The sequence below is a fragment of the Elephas maximus genome, chromosome 6 (assembly GCF_024166365.1).
Source record: "Elephas maximus indicus isolate mEleMax1 chromosome 6, mEleMax1 primary haplotype, whole genome shotgun sequence".
NCBI classification, from domain to species: domain Eukaryota; kingdom Metazoa; phylum Chordata; class Mammalia; order Proboscidea; family Elephantidae; genus Elephas; species Elephas maximus.
In genome coordinates, this window is record NC_064824.1 from 63,992,731 (window position 1) to 64,010,678 (window position 17,948).

Genomic DNA, 17,948 nt, shown 5'->3' on the forward strand with positions numbered 1-17,948 from the left:
GAAATCATGTTTTTGTGTTTATATTGGCTATCAACAGAGTATATTGAAGACACACAGACATTTTCTAAGAGAATGACACAAAATAAGCAAGGGTAAAGAAGTCAAAGGAAAGGAGACTATTTGACATGAGGTGAGGTGGAGCCATCTATAGTTTAAGAAGTCTGCAGTCCTCCTAAAGCTGCTTTTCTCAACCTTAGCTAAGCATCACATTTATTTATGGAGCTGTGTGTCAATACTAATGCGCATACCATTCCCTCAAATATTCGGATTCATTCGGGTGAGGTACCGACACTGGAGTTAGGATACACCACCAGTCTTGAGAACTACCATCCTAAGAAGCAGGCAATACCTTCTGCAAATCTTGCCTAAGCTTCAATTCCCCAGTTCATTCAAGGGTTCTCCTGTAACAGGGCTCAAGACTCTGTCAACCAAAGCAAATGTCTGGAGAGCCTCTCCATGACTCTAGGTAGTTAATTCCTGGATCTAGGATTTTCCCTAATGGTGAGCAGATACTAGATGTATCACATAAAATATCACGAATAAAAATCTAGTGTGCCCTTGAAACACATGATTTTCCAAATGACTAGACATTCTTTGATGATAAATGAAAAACCAAAGTCCAAGAAAGAAAAAGTCAGTAAAATATATTTTCCTTATATTTTTAAATATTTATATATTTTTAAAAATATATATTTATACTTTGCAATTATTTTTACACACATTCATTGTTCCATTTAATTCTCACTATAACTGTAGGACATTATCACGTGAATTTTAGAGAAAAGAAAACTGAGGCTCAGAGAAAAATAAGAAGAAAGGCCAGGTGTTGAAACCACGTCTTTTATCCCCAACTCCAAGCAGTTTTTTAACTGCACCACTGTTGCCTCCATTTTTTCTCCTACTGCTTATGAGTTCAAAACTTTTTTCCATTAAAAAATACATTTATTAGCAAAATATCATAACCTAAAATCCAAATGATTGAATATGTAAACATCTGATATTGGTTTAAGAAGAGCGGTATGTCTTACCACTTCAGTCTAGAGTACCTGTTGCTGTCCAATCAATTCCGGCTCACACTGACCCTACAGGACAGAGCAGAACTGCCCCATAGTGCTTCTAAGGCTGTCATCTTTACAGAAGCAGACCGCCACATCTTTCTCCCATGGAGGGGCTGGTGGGTTCTAATCACCATCCTTTTGTTTAGCAGCTGAGAGCTTAACCACTGCGCCACAAGGGCTCCTTTCAGTCTGGAGTACTCACCTTAAAATTATGGCTCAGACAAAGTTCAAGAGACTGAGAACACAATCTGAATTTTTCTTGAGACAAATAAACTTGAGCCATCAGGAGATGAGCATCCGCATAAGAGGAATTGTGTTCTAGGCAATGCTGCAGGTTATTATAAGCTGCTTCAATATCACCTAATATGGGAAACGAACACTATTACAATTCAAAATGTAAAGAGTTGGAACCTACTACACAGCTACAGTAGTCAAAACAGCTTGGTACTGGTACAACAACAGATACATTGACCAATGGAACAGAATTGAGAACCCAAATGTAAATCCATCCACCTATGGTCACCTATCTTCGATGTGGGCCCAAAGTCCATCAAATGGGGAAAAGACAAAATGGTGCTGGCAAAACTGGATGTCCATCTGCAAAAAAATGAAATAGGATCCATACCTCACACCATATACAAAAAGTAACTCAGAATGGATCAAAGACCTAAATATAAAGGCAAAAACTATGAAGTTCATAGAAGAAAAACAGGATCAATGCTACAGGCCGTAATACACAGCATGTTACAAGGTACAAACCACAACCAGCAACACACAAACTCCAGAAGATAAGCTAGATAACTGGGATCTTCTAAAAACTAAACACTTATGCTCATCAAAACACTTCACCAAAACAGTAAAAAGAGAACCTACAGACTGGGAAAAAATTTTTGTCTATTACAAATCAGACAATGGTCTAATCTCTAAAATCTACAAGAAAATCCAACACCTCCACAACAAAAAGACAAATAATCCAAGTAAAAAATGGGCAAACAAAAGGAACAGACGCTTCACCAAAGAAGACATTCAAGCAGCCAACAGACACATGAGGAAATGCTCATGATCTCCAGCCATCAGAGAAATGCAAATTAAAACCACAATGAGATACCATCTCACCCCAGCATTATTGGCACAAATCAATAAAACAGAAAATAACAAATGTTGGAGAGGCTGAGGGGAAATCGGAACTCTTATGTACCACTGATGGGAATGCAAAATGATACAACCATTTTGGAAAACAATATGGTGCTTCCTTAGAAAGCTAGAAATAGAAATACCACATGATCCAGCAATCCCACTCCTAGGAATATATCGTAAAGAAATGAGTCGTCACATGAATAGATATATGTATGCTCATGTTCACTTGCAGCCTTGTTCACAATAGCAAAAGATGGAGACAGCTTAGATGCCCATCAACAGATGAATGGATAAACAAACTGTGGAGTAACATGCAACGCTAAAGAACAATGATGATTCTGTGAAGCATCTCATAACATGGATGCATCTGGAGGACATTATGCTGAGTGAAATAAGTCAATCATAAAAGGACAAATATTGTATAAGACCACTACTGTAAAAACTCATGAAAAGGTTTCCATACAAAAAGAAACAATATTTGATTGTTATGAGAGAGAAGAGGGATAGGGATGGAAAAACACTTAATAGACAAGTGGTAACTTTGGTGAAGGGTAAGACAGAACACAATACTGGGGAAGTCAGCACAACCCGTACAAGGTAAGGCTATGGTAGCTCCATAGACACATCCAAACTCCCTAAAGGACTAAGCTGCTGGGCTGAGGGCTGTGGGGACCATGGTCTCAGGGAATATCTAGCTCAATTGGCATAACACAGTTTATAAAGAAATTGTTCTACATTCCACTTTGGTGAGTAGCATCTGGGGTCTTAAAAGCCCGTGAGCGCCATCTAGGATACTCCACTGGTCTCACCCCTTCGGGAGCAAGGAAGAATGAAGAAAACTAAAGACAAAAGGGAAAGATTAGTCCAAAGGACTAATGGACCAATCTACCATGGGCTCCACCAGACTGAGTCCAGTACAGCTAGATGGTGCCCAGCTACCACCACTGACTGCTCTGACAGGGATCACAATAGAGGGTCCCAGACAGAGCTAGAGAAAAATGTAGAACAAAATCCTAACTCAAAAAGAAAGACCAGACTTGCTGGCCTGACAGAGACTGGGAAACCCTGAGAGTATGGACCCCGGACACACTTTCAGCTCAGTAATGAGGCCAGTCCTGAGGTTTACCCTTCAGCCAAAGATTGAACGGGCCCAAGGAACAAAACAAGACTAACGGGGCTCACCAGCCCTGGGGCAGGGACTGGAAGGTAGGAAAGTTGGTAATAGGGAACCCAGGGTTGAGAAGGAAGAGTATTGACATGTCATGGGGTTGTTAACCAATGTCACACAAAAATGTGTGTACTGTTTGATGAGAAGCTGGTTTGTTCTGTAAACTTTCATCTAAAGTTCAATTAAAAAGAAATGTTAAGAGTTAGAGATCTGAGAGAGGTCAGAGATGATTCACCTCCTATTTTATGAATATTTTTGGTGTTTAAACTTAAAGTCCAGGGCTTCCTAGTTTCCAAAAGGCTCAACTTTCCAGTCTTCTGAAAACAGAAATCCATTTAAACAGAAAGCGTTTTTCTTAGAGGTGGAGGTCTTAACGGAAAATAATTGGCTACGGTACCATAGGAACTTATTAAGTACGGTATCAAAGTTTTTCAAGTGCCCATCAAGTATAATAATTAATACCAGATTCTTCGTTATTGCGATGCAATCTAACACTAAGAACCCGGCAGGCAAAAAAGGGAAAGATATGGAAGGTTAGGCATAATAAATTTTAGAGTGCAAATTTCCACCACGAGTTCTTTTAAGAAGGAGGAAAATGAAGGAGCTAACTCTAAAAGGGTATTACTAGGAGGGAGAAGTACACAGAAAGCGAATCAGGGTTTGAAAATAGGGCACTAGAGAAAATAAAGACTGCTGAATAACACATCAGAATCTTTTTTGTTTCTTTTATGGGTGAAGGGGAAGAGATGTAGTACTGGCATTTAGAAGATCATTAAGTATTTATAAAGGAGAAAGGGGTCACCACTGTTGGGGAAAATAGACCACATAAAGACCAACATCACATTCTTAAGTAGGAACAGCCCAAATTTCCCTTGAGAGAAAAATGGAAGACATGTCTGTCCCACATATCTGTCCTTGTGGGCAATTTAGCAGGAATACTGCTATTTGGACACATGCTAGCACAATTTTAAATAATTTATAAAAATGGCGTCAATACTCATGACTTCAGTTTCTAGATACTTTGATAATCACTACTACACTGTGATTGATTGATATCAATTCTCATAATAATATCTAATAAGTTAACCACAGAAATCAAAGTCCCAGTTTTATCAACTAATAGGTGACACCCACTCCAATTAGGAGGAAAGTAGAAACGTAATGTGGCTCAAGACCAGGACTCAATTAGAAGAAGGTATTACAGAGTTACTTCTTACAACTAGAGTATCTTAGAGATGAAACAAGCTCCTCAGATCATCTAGTTCTCTCTCTCTCTTTAAAAACAGTTAAAACCGAGACCCAAAAAAGCAGTAAATTCAGTAAATAAAACCCAGATCAACAAACTCTCAGCCCAGTCTCTTTCCATTAAATGTATCAAGTAACTGTTTATAAGAACGCCTTTATGTTTGTCTCCGCCCTCAGCCTTTGCAAATTTACTTGGCACAGCATTCAACAGATAAAAATATACATAAGCATGATAACGATGGTCTATTTTTATGTTTAAAGTCAAACATTTGTCCGTGTCCTAAAAAGTTAACACTGGGGTTATTTTATTTTTAGCTGTAAGTAGCCAATCAGAGAAACTAAATAGGAATTAATCAATGCATTTCATGTTTGCCTGAAATCTGGCAAATACTACATTTGGTGATGCCAACAAATTTACTACTATGGATTAAAGATTACAAATTCTTAATGCCAGTCTCAGTACCATCTGAAGGACTTAGCTTCATTCATTCGAACCACAATTGTCTATAGTAATTAAAAAAAAAATTAAACTATATAGTAAGTTATAGAGTTTTATTTTGAATTAAAATTAAATATTTATGGACACATAAAATATACATTTTATATGACTATTCTCCATAAATATGAAGCACTTAGTTTATTTATACATGTTTTATTTAAAAGTTATTTAAAAACTTAAAGGTATACTCTACCTGATAAATATTTCACTTTTGCTATTAGAAAGACGGCTTGCAGAAGACCTGGTACACTTCTTACAATAGTCTCAAGGACTGAGGCACAACGTCTAAGAAATGGTGAAAGAGGCTGCCCAGGACTTAAAGGCTGAACAAAACAAATTAGCAAATCATTATATGATAAATTTGTAACAGTACTCATATCAAGAAGTGCATGTTCATTTTAGTTCATTTTCTAAAATTTCTTTTATTCCATTTATTGCTTAATATTTTTACTATGATTGGACTAATGTTAATTTATTTTTGAGTTTTATGAAAAAACTATATTATAAACAGTGGTGTTTGTTTAGCAAAATTATTATAAAATTATTGTACAATTACTGGTATCCCCTGCTTTTCAAAGTTTGCTTTACGCCACTTCACCTCTACAAAAGACCTACATTAGCACCTGCTTTTACTAACCCAAAAGAAGTCCATAGGGTTTTCGCTTTTACAAAAAAAAAAGGCAAAAAGTGAAAACAGCCTTCAGCGTTTGTTTTGTAGCAAGCTGTCGAAGAGGCAGTGCGCAGCCCTAGCAGCAAGAATATCGTCACCAAGCTCCTTCAACAACACTCAGTATTTCAGCTTCTACTATATGCTAGGGTTATTTTAGGATTTATGTGTTATTTCATATGACTTGGTAGGTTAATTGTTCAGTCTGGGAACGCTCAAAATTTTTCCCTCTACAAATTAACGGTAATTGCTTCTTTGTTTTAACACCATTTGGTTTCATAGGAACACTCTACTTTCAGATAGCTGGGGAAACTTGTACTAATCTGATAACATAAGGAAGGAACTTATCTGTTTAAAAACTTATCAAGGAAACATCTGTTCAAAGGAAAGATAATTGAGAGGTAGAGTTTCTTGCTAAAATTGATAGAGTCAAGACAATCTGAGTTCTAATTCTAGATCTGCCTTGTGATTTACTCAATTCAGTAACTCACTATTCCTGCAGAACTGTAAGGTCAGTTTTAAAGAATTCAGATTTTTTTATCTCGTAGAGATCAGAAGGTACAATACATGCATGTATATTACACCTAATGTCATGTAACTTCACATTCTACACTTTTCAGTCTGATATGTAAACCCCGGTTTTTTGTTTTTTTCTTTTCATTAATAATGAACATGACCAGTAAAGCAGTACTAGGGCATTTCCTTGCTCTTTTGGATTTTTATTATTTTTACAATGGCTGTCCAGCCAACCAACCTTTATCTGACTGTCATCTAATCGTAACTAAGAAACATGATATTAGAATTTAAATATCAGATGTTCATTCCCACTGCACTGTCTTACTAAGGCTGTTTCCTTTATGTGAAGGAAACCCCTCTCCTCCCTGCTACATACACAGATTCTCAACTGGATTGTGGCCTTCTGACAATCAATCCTATAACAATCCATTATTACTGACAAGAAAGTGTCAGTTCTCCTCAACTATGCTGAGACAGAAAAAAATCTGTCCTCAAAAAAACATCTGGACTATGACCACTGTTGCCTAGAATACTTTAACTTCTCTAAATTTCTTTAGCACTTATAATCTGTGTACTCAAATTTAGCATTACATGATATCGCACTCAGCTCTGTAACAGAACAGTTTCGCATTTAGTTTTGCTTCTTTTACAGGACTAAGGGTCTTTATATGTCCATACCGTGGTGGGTGGGTACTCTTCAAACATTTGTTAATTGAATACTGAGCATTAAATGAATACTGAAAAATTGCATTCCAATATCCAGGCAACTTCAGACAGATCATGACTAGGGAATCTAAGAGCAATCCTAGGTTGATCCTAGAAGGGGTGAGCTAAAAAAAAGGGTAATGAAGGCCTGTTAACAAAAGTGATGATCATTAAAAAGGCAGCCTTAGTTCCCTAAGGAGAGGTAATTTTCTCTATTCCCCTGTCGATACAATTATTAACTGTAGATCAGGGAGAATTCTAAAGTCTTGATTTTAGCAATGAAGTATTTGAGAGCATCCCTCATGATATCTCTATGTTGAAACGTGAGTTGAGTATACTGAAGTTAAAAAATATATATATATATATTTTTTTTATACTGAAGTTAGGTGGTTTATATCTGTTTACTCTCGGTAATACAGGTATGCTGATTAATGGATCTGCATCATTTGGAAAGAGCTCTCTGGTAGTATACCACACAGGTCTGTCCTCAGTTCTAGTAAAAAAATCATAATGTTCCGATGAGGCCTTGCGACTGTCTCAGAGCTAGGTAAGGCAGATGACAAGATGACTATCAGGATCAAAATTAGATATATGACAAACAGGATTCAAAAGGAATATGATTGTTTGGAATTTATGGGATGGATTCTAGGAGATAAAATTTCATAGGGATGTACGTAGAATCCTACACTTAGAGTCTAAACATACAAGTAACAAATTTAAGGACTTCAGTTAACGGTTAATTGGATAGAGGTCAATAACAGGGTGTGATTCTTTAAAATAAAGCTGGATGGAAAACCAGAATAAGGGAGGAAAGGTTTTAGTCTATGTTTTGCAGGTCAAACCCGTATTAGGAGTAGTGGGCTTAATGAGAGACGTGTACGAAATAAAGACTATCCTGAGGCTCACAATCAGGGTTCTCAAAGCCATGTCATTAAAAAAAAAAAAAGTTGAAAGCCTGGAATTGTTCAGCCAGAAGAAAAGCTTTAGGGGAACGTGAAAGTTAACATCCAAAATCTGCCGGTCTGTTTTATGAATAAGGAATGATCCTTGCTTTGACTAACTAACCGGACTCGCTCTGTTCTACCAGTGAGCAGAAGAAGGAACAGTAAATGGGTGATTTTTTTTTAAGCACAAAGCAGAGTTTGACTGAATATAGGAAATGCAGTTTAATAACCTTACAGTAAGTTTATAACAAGAACTTCATACTCTGAGTGTGTCCACAGATTGGATGGGCACTTGGTGGGGATGTTATTCAGTAGATTCAAATACAAGGTGTGTGCAGGAATTAGATGACTTTTAACAGTTCCTCTAAACAGAAGATTTTAGGATTTTATGAATCACAAAGGTTTGTAACCCAATATATTTTTTTAGTTGAGAACAATCATCACTATAAATATTGATTCAAAACTATTTCAACTAAAATGGACACAACTACTGCCATTCTAAGATGCCTGTACAGGCTAAGAGGTGCAAGAAAATCCATTAGTATCACGTGTGAAGCATCAGGTAAATGCATTCCTGAAAATAAGGCCCAGAATTACCTGCACTGGACAGAAATTCAGATATTTTGTAATAATTTCTAGTAAGAAATCGGGATTTAATGTCTCGAAATACTGTATGCCAAGTGGTAAATCTTCCAAGTGTGAAAAATGAGTGTCCAGGGCATCATTTAACAAACCAATAACTTCTTCTTGTCGCTTATTTTTCTTCATTGCTAGAACTGCATGTAAATAGGTTAATTCCTGGAAAACAAGCAGCTTTCATAAATTAATCCGTTCAATTTTAAAGCTATTTGTTTTTCTATTCAGATAGCAAATTTATGAAGTGCAATTTATGTGCAATTGTTTTTTCAAACTTGGTATAAACTTAGAATCATTTAGCAGAATATTTAAAATCTAATTTTACATGAAGGGAAAGTAGCAAGTGTAACTTAACGTTAAAATTAGTGTGCGCTAGTCCTTTAAAGCCATTACGACATAGTAAGGCCGATTTAAATTCTTATATTTTATAAACAGTAGCTAGGAATATCCTCCTAAGATACTGTACCGCCGATTTTCCAATGGACTGCTGAATTTCACTAAGAAATTCTAGCTGCTGATCTGCCTCCTGTAACTGCCCTTCCATTAACTGACATCGAATAAATCCTAAAACCAAACAGGACAAAAACAGTCAAAGTTAACATTAATTCAGGAATGTACACTTTAAGCTAACACAAACAACATTTATAAAAACATCAAAACAAACCAAAATTTTAGATTTAAAGAAGAAAAATATGAAAGAAAGTAAAATGGGTAGCCTTGGACCCATATATATTAGACACTACTCATAATTTATAGACATTACCTCGTAAGAATATATTCCCTTAAGATAGTATTTAAGAAGTAAAAATTTTATTTTTAAAGATTATAACTTCCTCTACTGTGGACAGCAGAGAACAGTTTCCTTTATTTAAAGCATTTATTTATGACCAATGTAATATGTCCTTAGTGGCTGCAACAACAAGCTCAAGCATAACAATGATTGTAAGGATGGCGCAGGACCGGGCAGTGTTTCGTTCTGTTGTGCACAGGGTCGTTTTGAGTCGGAACTGACTCGACGGCACCTAACGACATGTCCTTAGAGTTAAAAGCCTATTTTACTTCACTGACGTATACTGAAAGCAATTACTACTTGCATCTGTATGAGGACTGTGTGCTGAAATATCTGCCGTACCAATTAGTGCAGAAACACTAGTCTCATCGAGCGTCATTGCAGTCTTATACCACGTTAACGCCTCTTTAACTTTTCCTTGTAAAATCATTTGGTATCCAAGTTCTGTAGCAAATTCTGAAAGATGAGGGGATAAGCTAAAAGCTTTTTCTAATAATGTTTGAATCTTTTGAAGAATGAGCTGATTACGTCCACACTGGAAAAAAAAAAAAAAATTAAGATTAATGTCAAACACTTCCACTCAGGCTAAAGGATTTTTTTTCCTAAGTATATATTTTATTAGTACTTTACAGAAGGACAACAAAGAAAAAGGAAATTACTACATCATGACAGTTTATATGCTATCTGAACTTAAACATTCTAAGTAGTACTGCTTTTACAAAATAGCTATCTTGAAAAGTATACTTCTAATAATACTAGAAGCCTAGTGGCACAGTGGTTAAGAGCTCAGCTGCTAACCCAGAGTTCAGCAGTTCGCATCTACCAGCCGTTCCTTGGACACTCTATGGGGCAGTTCTACTTTATCCTGTAGTCACCACTATGAGCTGAAATCAACTTGATGGCAACGGATTTGGTTTTTCTAATAATAATGCTATACAAACATTTTTTTAGAATTCCTTTTTCAAACTTCCTCATGAATGTTTTACAAATCATACAAGAAAATACATTTTATTGAATCAAAAACTAGGATGTTATTAGAATAAGTATATAATTTTTGAAGATGACAACTTTTAAAAGTAAAATATTTATATATTTGAATTTTTGTAAGCTTATTTAAAAAACTAATCAGAATTATGTGTGTGGCAATAAGATAAATAAAAAAGGTAAATACTCTCCTTATCTCAAAATATTTTTAATTGCAGGGACTTTTTTTCTAAATATCACAAAATCTGACTATATTTCTAAATAAGAATTTTGAGTTTATTCATGTCATTTAACAATGTGTTTCTTTTTTTTCTTGCAACCATATATATTGAATACAACAAAATTTTATATACAAAGTAACCTGGACACGCTGCTTTAAAACATGATGCTTTCTTACCAATATTTTGAAAGTTAACCCATAGAGTGCCAAAAAGCAGCTTACTCTAAAATAAATAGAAAAATACCCAGTGCACATTAAATGAATGCCCTAACTACCGGAACTTTAATAGTTCTGTGAGATAATAAACATGACAGGCTCGAGTCCCTGTGGTAGGCTGGAGAACTGATATGGGATGTCAAGAGGCCATTTTGTGCACTGCCACTTGACGCTGTTGTGTTTCTGGATCACAATGGTCTCGTTACCTGATTCCAGACACACCACTGGAATATCAGTGAGATCAGAGCTTAGCTTAGCTGACTGCTGGGCTAGAACAGGTATCACCCCAGGATGCTCATCTGACAGCGTGTCACGGTAGCCCAGGTTAAGTTCCTGTAAGTCTGTGCACAGAACTCCAACAACAGACAGATTCTCCAAAGGCTGCTCCAAGGTCATCTCCATCCCACCCTGTCAGCCCTGGCCTAGGATCCCACAACATGTTGCTTCCTTCTCCCCTCTTAACAAGTAATATTCTTGATTTCTTTCTTACAATTTTGTTTGCTAGTTATTTTACTTTTTCCTTATTTTTTGCTGGTTTAAATAGCTTTTAATTAAAAGTTATGTATAATATTTCCTTAATTTTTGCTAGTTTAATTAAGGAATTTTCAATCCTTTTACTGCCTTTATTGATTTTGAGCTTCTACTATTACTTTTTTGTTCCATTTCTGATAGCTTTTCTTGTATTAGGTTATAACACAACATAGACTTATAATAAAAACATTACTATCATATAAAAATAAAATCCCAATTACGTCTCCCACCAAAGCAGTCTATTACCCACTTTCAAATTATTTTTTTTCAAACAGTTTAAAAGCAAAACAACAAAAAACAGAGACAACTCTAGTCATACATTCTACGTTCTGACTGAAGTAAACCACTTCCTATTCCCTTTGCCTGGAACGCACTTCCCTATCTTCTAAGGCTCAACAAGCGCCATTTCCTCCATGAAGCCTCCATATCAGCCTCTTACACTTGGAAACCATCTCTCCTCTGAGTTAACTTTCTTAAGAATATATCACTTATTTATGTACATGTTGTATTTTCACTCTAGGTCATACAGCCTTTGGTGCCTCGACCTTTCTGACTGATTTTATATCCCTTACTACAGGTCACACAGCTCTGGGACACAGTAGGCACTCTTACAGTTCTGCTGAAGGCTATTGTGATCTTATAAAAAAGGTGAGCATTCTGTGGTTCCACGGCTTCCAGTGCATTTCCTAAGTTTTCCAGCTTGGCCGTAGCCTAAAACATACATCATCAGTGTTAGTTTTTAAATGTACTAAGAAGAAAGGAACACATGTACATACACACTAATAAAACATACATGGCTACACATGACTTACTATTATTTCTATATAAAAAGATCTTTGCTTTTATAAATCTCCTTTCTTCCACAGAAATCTTATATGCTGCAAATGTATTAAAAATTCTTTTCTAAATACTTAGGAATAAATCTTACCAAGGATGTAAAAGACCTATACAAAGAAAACTACAAAGCTCTACTACAAGAAATTCAAAAGGACATACTTAAGTGGAAAAACATACCCTGCTCATGGATAGGAAGACTTAACATAGTAAAAATGTCTATTCTACCAAAAGCCATCTATACATTTAACGCACTTCCGATCCAAATTCCAATGTCATATTTTAAGGGGATAGAGAAACAAATCACCAATTTCATATGGAAGGGAAAGAACCCCCGGATAAGCAAAGCATTACTGAAAAAGAAGAAGAAAGTGGGAGGCCTCACTCTACCTGATTTCAGAGCCTGGTACTGGTACAACAACAGGCACATAGACCAATGGAACAGAATTGAGAATCCAGATATAAATCCATCCATGTATGAGCAGCTGATATTTGACAAAGGACGAGTGTCAGTTAATTGGGGAAAAGATAGTCTTTTTAACAAATGGTGCTGGCATATCTGGATATCCATTTGCAAAAAAATGAAACAGGACCCATACCTCACACCATGCACAAAAACTAACTCCCAGTGGATCAAAGACCTAAACATAAAGACTAAAACGATAAAGATCATGGAAGAAAAAATAGGGACAACCCTAGGAGCCCTAATACAGGGCATAAACAGAATACAAAACATTACCAAAAATGATGAAGAGAAACCAGATAACTGGGAGCTCCTAAAAATCAAACACCTATGCTCATCTAAAGACTTCACCAAAAGAGTAAAAAGACCACCTACAGACTGGGAAAGAATTTTCAGCTTTGACATCTCAGACCAGTGCCTGATCTCTAAAATCTACATGATTCTGTCAAAACTCAACCACAAAAAGACAAACAACCCAATCAAAAAGTGGGCAAAGGATATGAACACACATTTCACTAAAGAAGATATTCAGGCAGCCAACAGATACATGAGAAAATGCTCACGATCATTAGCCATTAGAGAAATGCAAATTAAAACTACGATGAGATTCCATCTCACACCAACTAGGCTGGCATTAATCCAAAAAACACAAAATAATAAATGTTGGAGAGGCTGCGGAGAGATTGGAACTCTCATACACTGCTGGTGGGATTGTAAAATGGTACAACCACTTTGGAAATCCATCTGGCGTTATCTTAAACAGTTAGAAATAGAACTACCATACAACCCAGAAATCCCACTCCTCGGAATATACCCTAGAGATACAAGAGCCTTCATACAAACAGATATATGCACACCCATGTTTATTGCAGCTCTGTTTACAATAGCAAAAAGCTGGAAGCAACCAAGGTGTCCGTCAACGGATGAATGGGTAAATAAATTGTGGTATCACAATGGAATACTATGCATTGATAAAGAACAGTGACGAATCTCTGAAACATTTCATAACATGGAGCAATCTGGAAGGCATTATGCTGAGCGAAATGAGTCCGAGGCAAAAGGACAAATATTGTATAAGACCACTATTATAAGATCTTGAGAAATAGTAAAAACTGAGAAGAACACATACTTTTGTGGTTACGAAGGGGGGAGGGAGGGAGGGAGGGAGAGGGTTTTTTATTGATCAATCAGTAGATAAGAACTGCTTTGGGTGAAGGGAAAGACAACACTCAATACATGGAAGGTCAGCCCAGTTGGACTGGACTAAAAGCAAAGAGGTTTCCGGGATAAAATGAATGCTTCAAAAGTCAGCGGAGCAGGGGCGGGGGTCTGGGGAACATGGTTTGAGGGGACTTCTAAGTCAATTGGCAAAATAATTCTATTATGAAAACATTCTGCATCCCACTTTGAAATGTGGCATCTGGGGTCTTAAATGCTAACAAGCGGCCATCTAAGATGCATCAATTGGTCTCAACCCACCTGGAGCAAAGGAAATGAAGAACACCAAGGTCACATGACAACTAAGAACCCAAGAGACAGAAAGGGCCACATGAACCAGAGACCTACATCATCCTGAGACCAGAAGAACTAGTTGGTGCCCGGCCACAATCGATGACTGCCCTGTCAGGGAGCACAACAAAGAACTCCTAAGGGAGCAGGAGATCAGTGGGATGCAGACCCCAAATTCTCATAAAAAGACCATACTTAATGGTCTGACTGCGACTAGAGGAATCCCGGCGGCCATGCTCCCCAGACCTTCTGTTGGCATAGGACAGGAACCATCCCCGAAGACAACTCATCAGACATGAAAGGGACTGGTCAGCGGTGGGGAGAGAGATGCTGATGAAGAGCGAGCTAATTAAATCAGGTGGACACTTGAGATTGTGTTGGCAACTCTTGACTGGAGGGGGGATGGGAAGATAGAGAGAGAGGGAAGCTGGCAAAATTGTCACGAAACGAGAGACTGAAAGGGCTGACTCCATAGGGGGAGAGCAAGTGGGAGAAGGGAGTAAGATGTATGTACACTTACATGTGACAGACTGATTGGATTTGTAAATGTTCACTTGAAGCTTAATAAAAGTTAATTAAAAAAAAATTCTTTTCTAAAAAGCTCATTAAATATGTAAATAATTCTTGAGTTTTAGAATGTGTTTCTTTAACATCTGTTATTAAACGGAAACCTTTGAGTGGGTAAAGATAACTATAATATTAATTGTACATGTCAACCTTCTTCCCCAATAATTAATTCACAACACAAATGAGATATGAATGACAACGTATCTTTCAAACATTACCATTATATGAGATCAGCCTTTGTAAAGACTATATCGCCTAGTTTATAGTTAACAATACTTTCTAGAACAGAAAAATCATTAAGACTTAGCATTGACTGATGAATTACAGATTTAAAAATCAAGTGGGCTGGTTCCTTTCAAATATCTGCTATGATGTCTAGCATCCAACCTTTTGTACAAACTGTACAATTTAGAAACTAAAATATACATCATTGTGAGAAAACAAAACAAAAACAGAAACCATCTTATTTGAGAGCTGAAATCTGTCTTTGCATCGTTATCTTTTTTCTGATCTCTACCTTGTCAAAGTGAACCTTCTGGCACAGCACAAGAATAAATTATGTGCTGCCAAAGGCATGAAAAGCCTAAGGTGTCTCCTTGCTTTTCTTTTGGCAAAGCTCCTATGTAGAGTTTTGGAAATTACTTTCTATTGACCCTATCTCATATTTTAAAAGAGGATCTTAACGTATCTTCACGTTATAGGTGTGCCTTGCTGCTGCCCATACACAATACAGCTTCTGAAACAAATAAATTGGCAATTATTTTACAGGAGACATCATAAAAGAGAAGAGCTTCACTTCAGACTTCCTATAAAATAGAAAGCATGCCTAAAATTTGCAGTTTGATTTGACTCCCCAAAACCGAATTCATTGTTTTAGGAAACATCTGTTTAAAACATGAGGCACATCTGTTTAGGTGTACCTGCTAGGGTAGGCACTATATATGCTTTTGTCTAGCGATCTTCAAAGAGGGCAGCAGGGGTAGAGCAGTGAAAAACGCTCTTGAAGTTTGAAGACGAAGACCTAGGCCTGAGTCGGCCACTAATTCTACAACCTAGGCCCAGACACTTAGCCTTTCCTGGGCTTCCGTTTCCATATTTATAAAAGGAAAAAGTAGGTCACCTCTACCTTCAAAATCTGTGATTCTAAGAGAACACTTACTTAATATCATAAAAGCTCGCTTTAATGAAAACTTCAAAAATTTAAAAGCATTCTTCTAAGCTTCATGGATTGACAAGTAAATGTACTGTTTAGAGAAATTTATAAACTCAGATAATTATAAAGGCCTGTAATGCTTTAAAAAAAAAGATTTAAAGTTCTATAGGGTTGTTTATCAACAGTTAATCAAAATATCAGTAATTGGACAATGGCTCTTCAAAAATGGATTTCTTTTTCTTATATACTTTTAAATTATGCATATTATTAAAATGCTGAAATCTGCAAAAACATTCAAATAAATCATTTTCTCCAGTGGAAACAAAAAGATACTTAGCATTATTAATTTCAATGCCTGAAAATTTACTGAATATCTGTCCCTATTTAGATTCTTCTAATATTTACTGAAGTACTTATTAAAAGAGGCACTATCATATTAACCAATGTAACCACACTAAACACAATCCACTATTGCTATAAGACCATTTACTACAGATTGGGCTTTGGCACTCTATAATCCGGTATACAGTCAATACGTTTCACTACCAGAGAAACAAATATACCTTATTATATGAGGAAAAATGGATCTCATCCTAAGCTTATTTAACATACGAAAATTCACCAGGAATGTAAAAATATAACAAATTATATTTTACATATGTACTCTTTCATACCCGATATCACGGCTTACATTAATTACATATATCACAGCATAGGAGTTTTATAGAGAGAACCATGTATAAAGTAATTGATGACTTAAGTGATGTTCAGTGGTAATTTTAGAAGTATATTTTCCCTTTACTACTTGATTTAAGAAGCTATCCTCTTTGTTAAGGAACATTTCTACTAGTCAATTAAAAACTACCCATATATACATTCTAAAAGAGCATTTCGAGGCTCTAATATGCGTGTGCGACTAAGTATGTTTTTAATTAGGGAACTTAAATAGTAATAATACAACTTACCTTCTCTATATCCCCTTCCCTACACAAATAGTAAAGTGCCAGCATTCTTAATGCCTCTACATTTTTATTATCCTGTAGCATTAACCTGTAGGAAAACATCACAGTTAGTGTGGAAGTAAACGTATCTTTTTTTTTTTTTTAATGCTACTTTTTATGCCTCAGGACTCACAGGTAGTACACTATTCCAATTCTAATGCATTTAGCATCAAAATGGATCCCTTTTGAAATGCATGACACTAAGTGGACAGAAGTTGGAGCCTCATTGTTGTAGAGGTTGAGCATTCTATTTGGGGAAGACTCCTGGATGTGTTAGTTTTGTAAACTTTTATAAACTTCTGCTTTTCCTCCCTTTATTTTTGTAGGATAAGGCTCGCAAGCATAATTATGGCTTTCCTATAGTGATAGGGAGCCCTGATGGGTTTGTTTCCGTTTTTCTGTGTTATATTTGGAAAACTAGAGGTTTCCCACGTAACCTAATGGAAAGGTGTCTCCAATAAATTCTCTATTTACTTCTTATTGGTATACTGTCACACAACAGATTAGTGCCACCAGAGTGCCACTTGTCTTATTGGTGACTTAGAGTACCAGATCATATTTCTCAAAATTCGTATTACCAACAAAAATTTAAACACACTCGATTAGTACTGAAACACAGTACTGAAAACACACACCTTCAAAAAAAATTTTTTAAATAAAATAAAAATTTGGTAACAAAAGGGTAAAATTAGAGGCCTTGAAAAGTTGATTCATTGGTCTAACCATAATTCCATTGTTCAAATAAATGATTTTAAATTAGTAAAATGACCTCTGCTTCATGAAAATGATCAACCTTACTATTTACACTGAAAAAGTCTCTATCTTAATTATTAATGTTTAAAAAGATATAAATAGATTAAACCAACAATCTCACTAAATCCTATGGCAATCCTCATAGCTAACCATTCACAATAGTATATTAAAAGAATAATTCACCTTGACAAGGCAGATTTAATACAGGAATTCCAGCAATGCAAGGATAGACTGAATAGATTTCTAAAAATCTATTAATCCAATTTACAATATTAAAATAGATTAAATTGGGATAACCACATAATCACACAAAAATGCCACATGGGGAAAAAATTCTATTGTGCTGAACCAT

The 17,948-nt window shown here is 36.1% G+C and overlaps 1 protein-coding gene and 1 pseudogene across 1 annotated transcript in view; both read right to left on the reverse strand.

Moving 5' to 3' along the window:
• The window catches only part of TTC21B (tetratricopeptide repeat domain 21B), a 77,207-nt gene that overhangs the window by 47,466 nt on the left and 11,793 nt on the right, over positions 1 to 17,948 (reverse strand). The window contains exons 7-13 of the mRNA XM_049887349.1: positions 16,808 to 16,892; positions 11,929 to 12,027; positions 9,708 to 9,900; positions 9,042 to 9,139; positions 8,537 to 8,737; positions 5,301 to 5,430; positions 1,261 to 1,418 (exon numbers count right to left, since the gene is read on the reverse strand). Of these exons, the coding sequence (XP_049743306.1) occupies positions 1,261 to 1,418; positions 5,301 to 5,430; positions 8,537 to 8,737; positions 9,042 to 9,139; positions 9,708 to 9,900; positions 11,929 to 12,027; positions 16,808 to 16,892 (964 nt within the window). The remainder of the gene's footprint in view (positions 1 to 1,260; positions 1,419 to 5,300; positions 5,431 to 8,536; positions 8,738 to 9,041; positions 9,140 to 9,707; positions 9,901 to 11,928; positions 12,028 to 16,807; positions 16,893 to 17,948) is intronic.
• Positions 9,911 to 11,822, reverse strand: LOC126077743 (ragulator complex protein LAMTOR5-like; annotated as a pseudogene).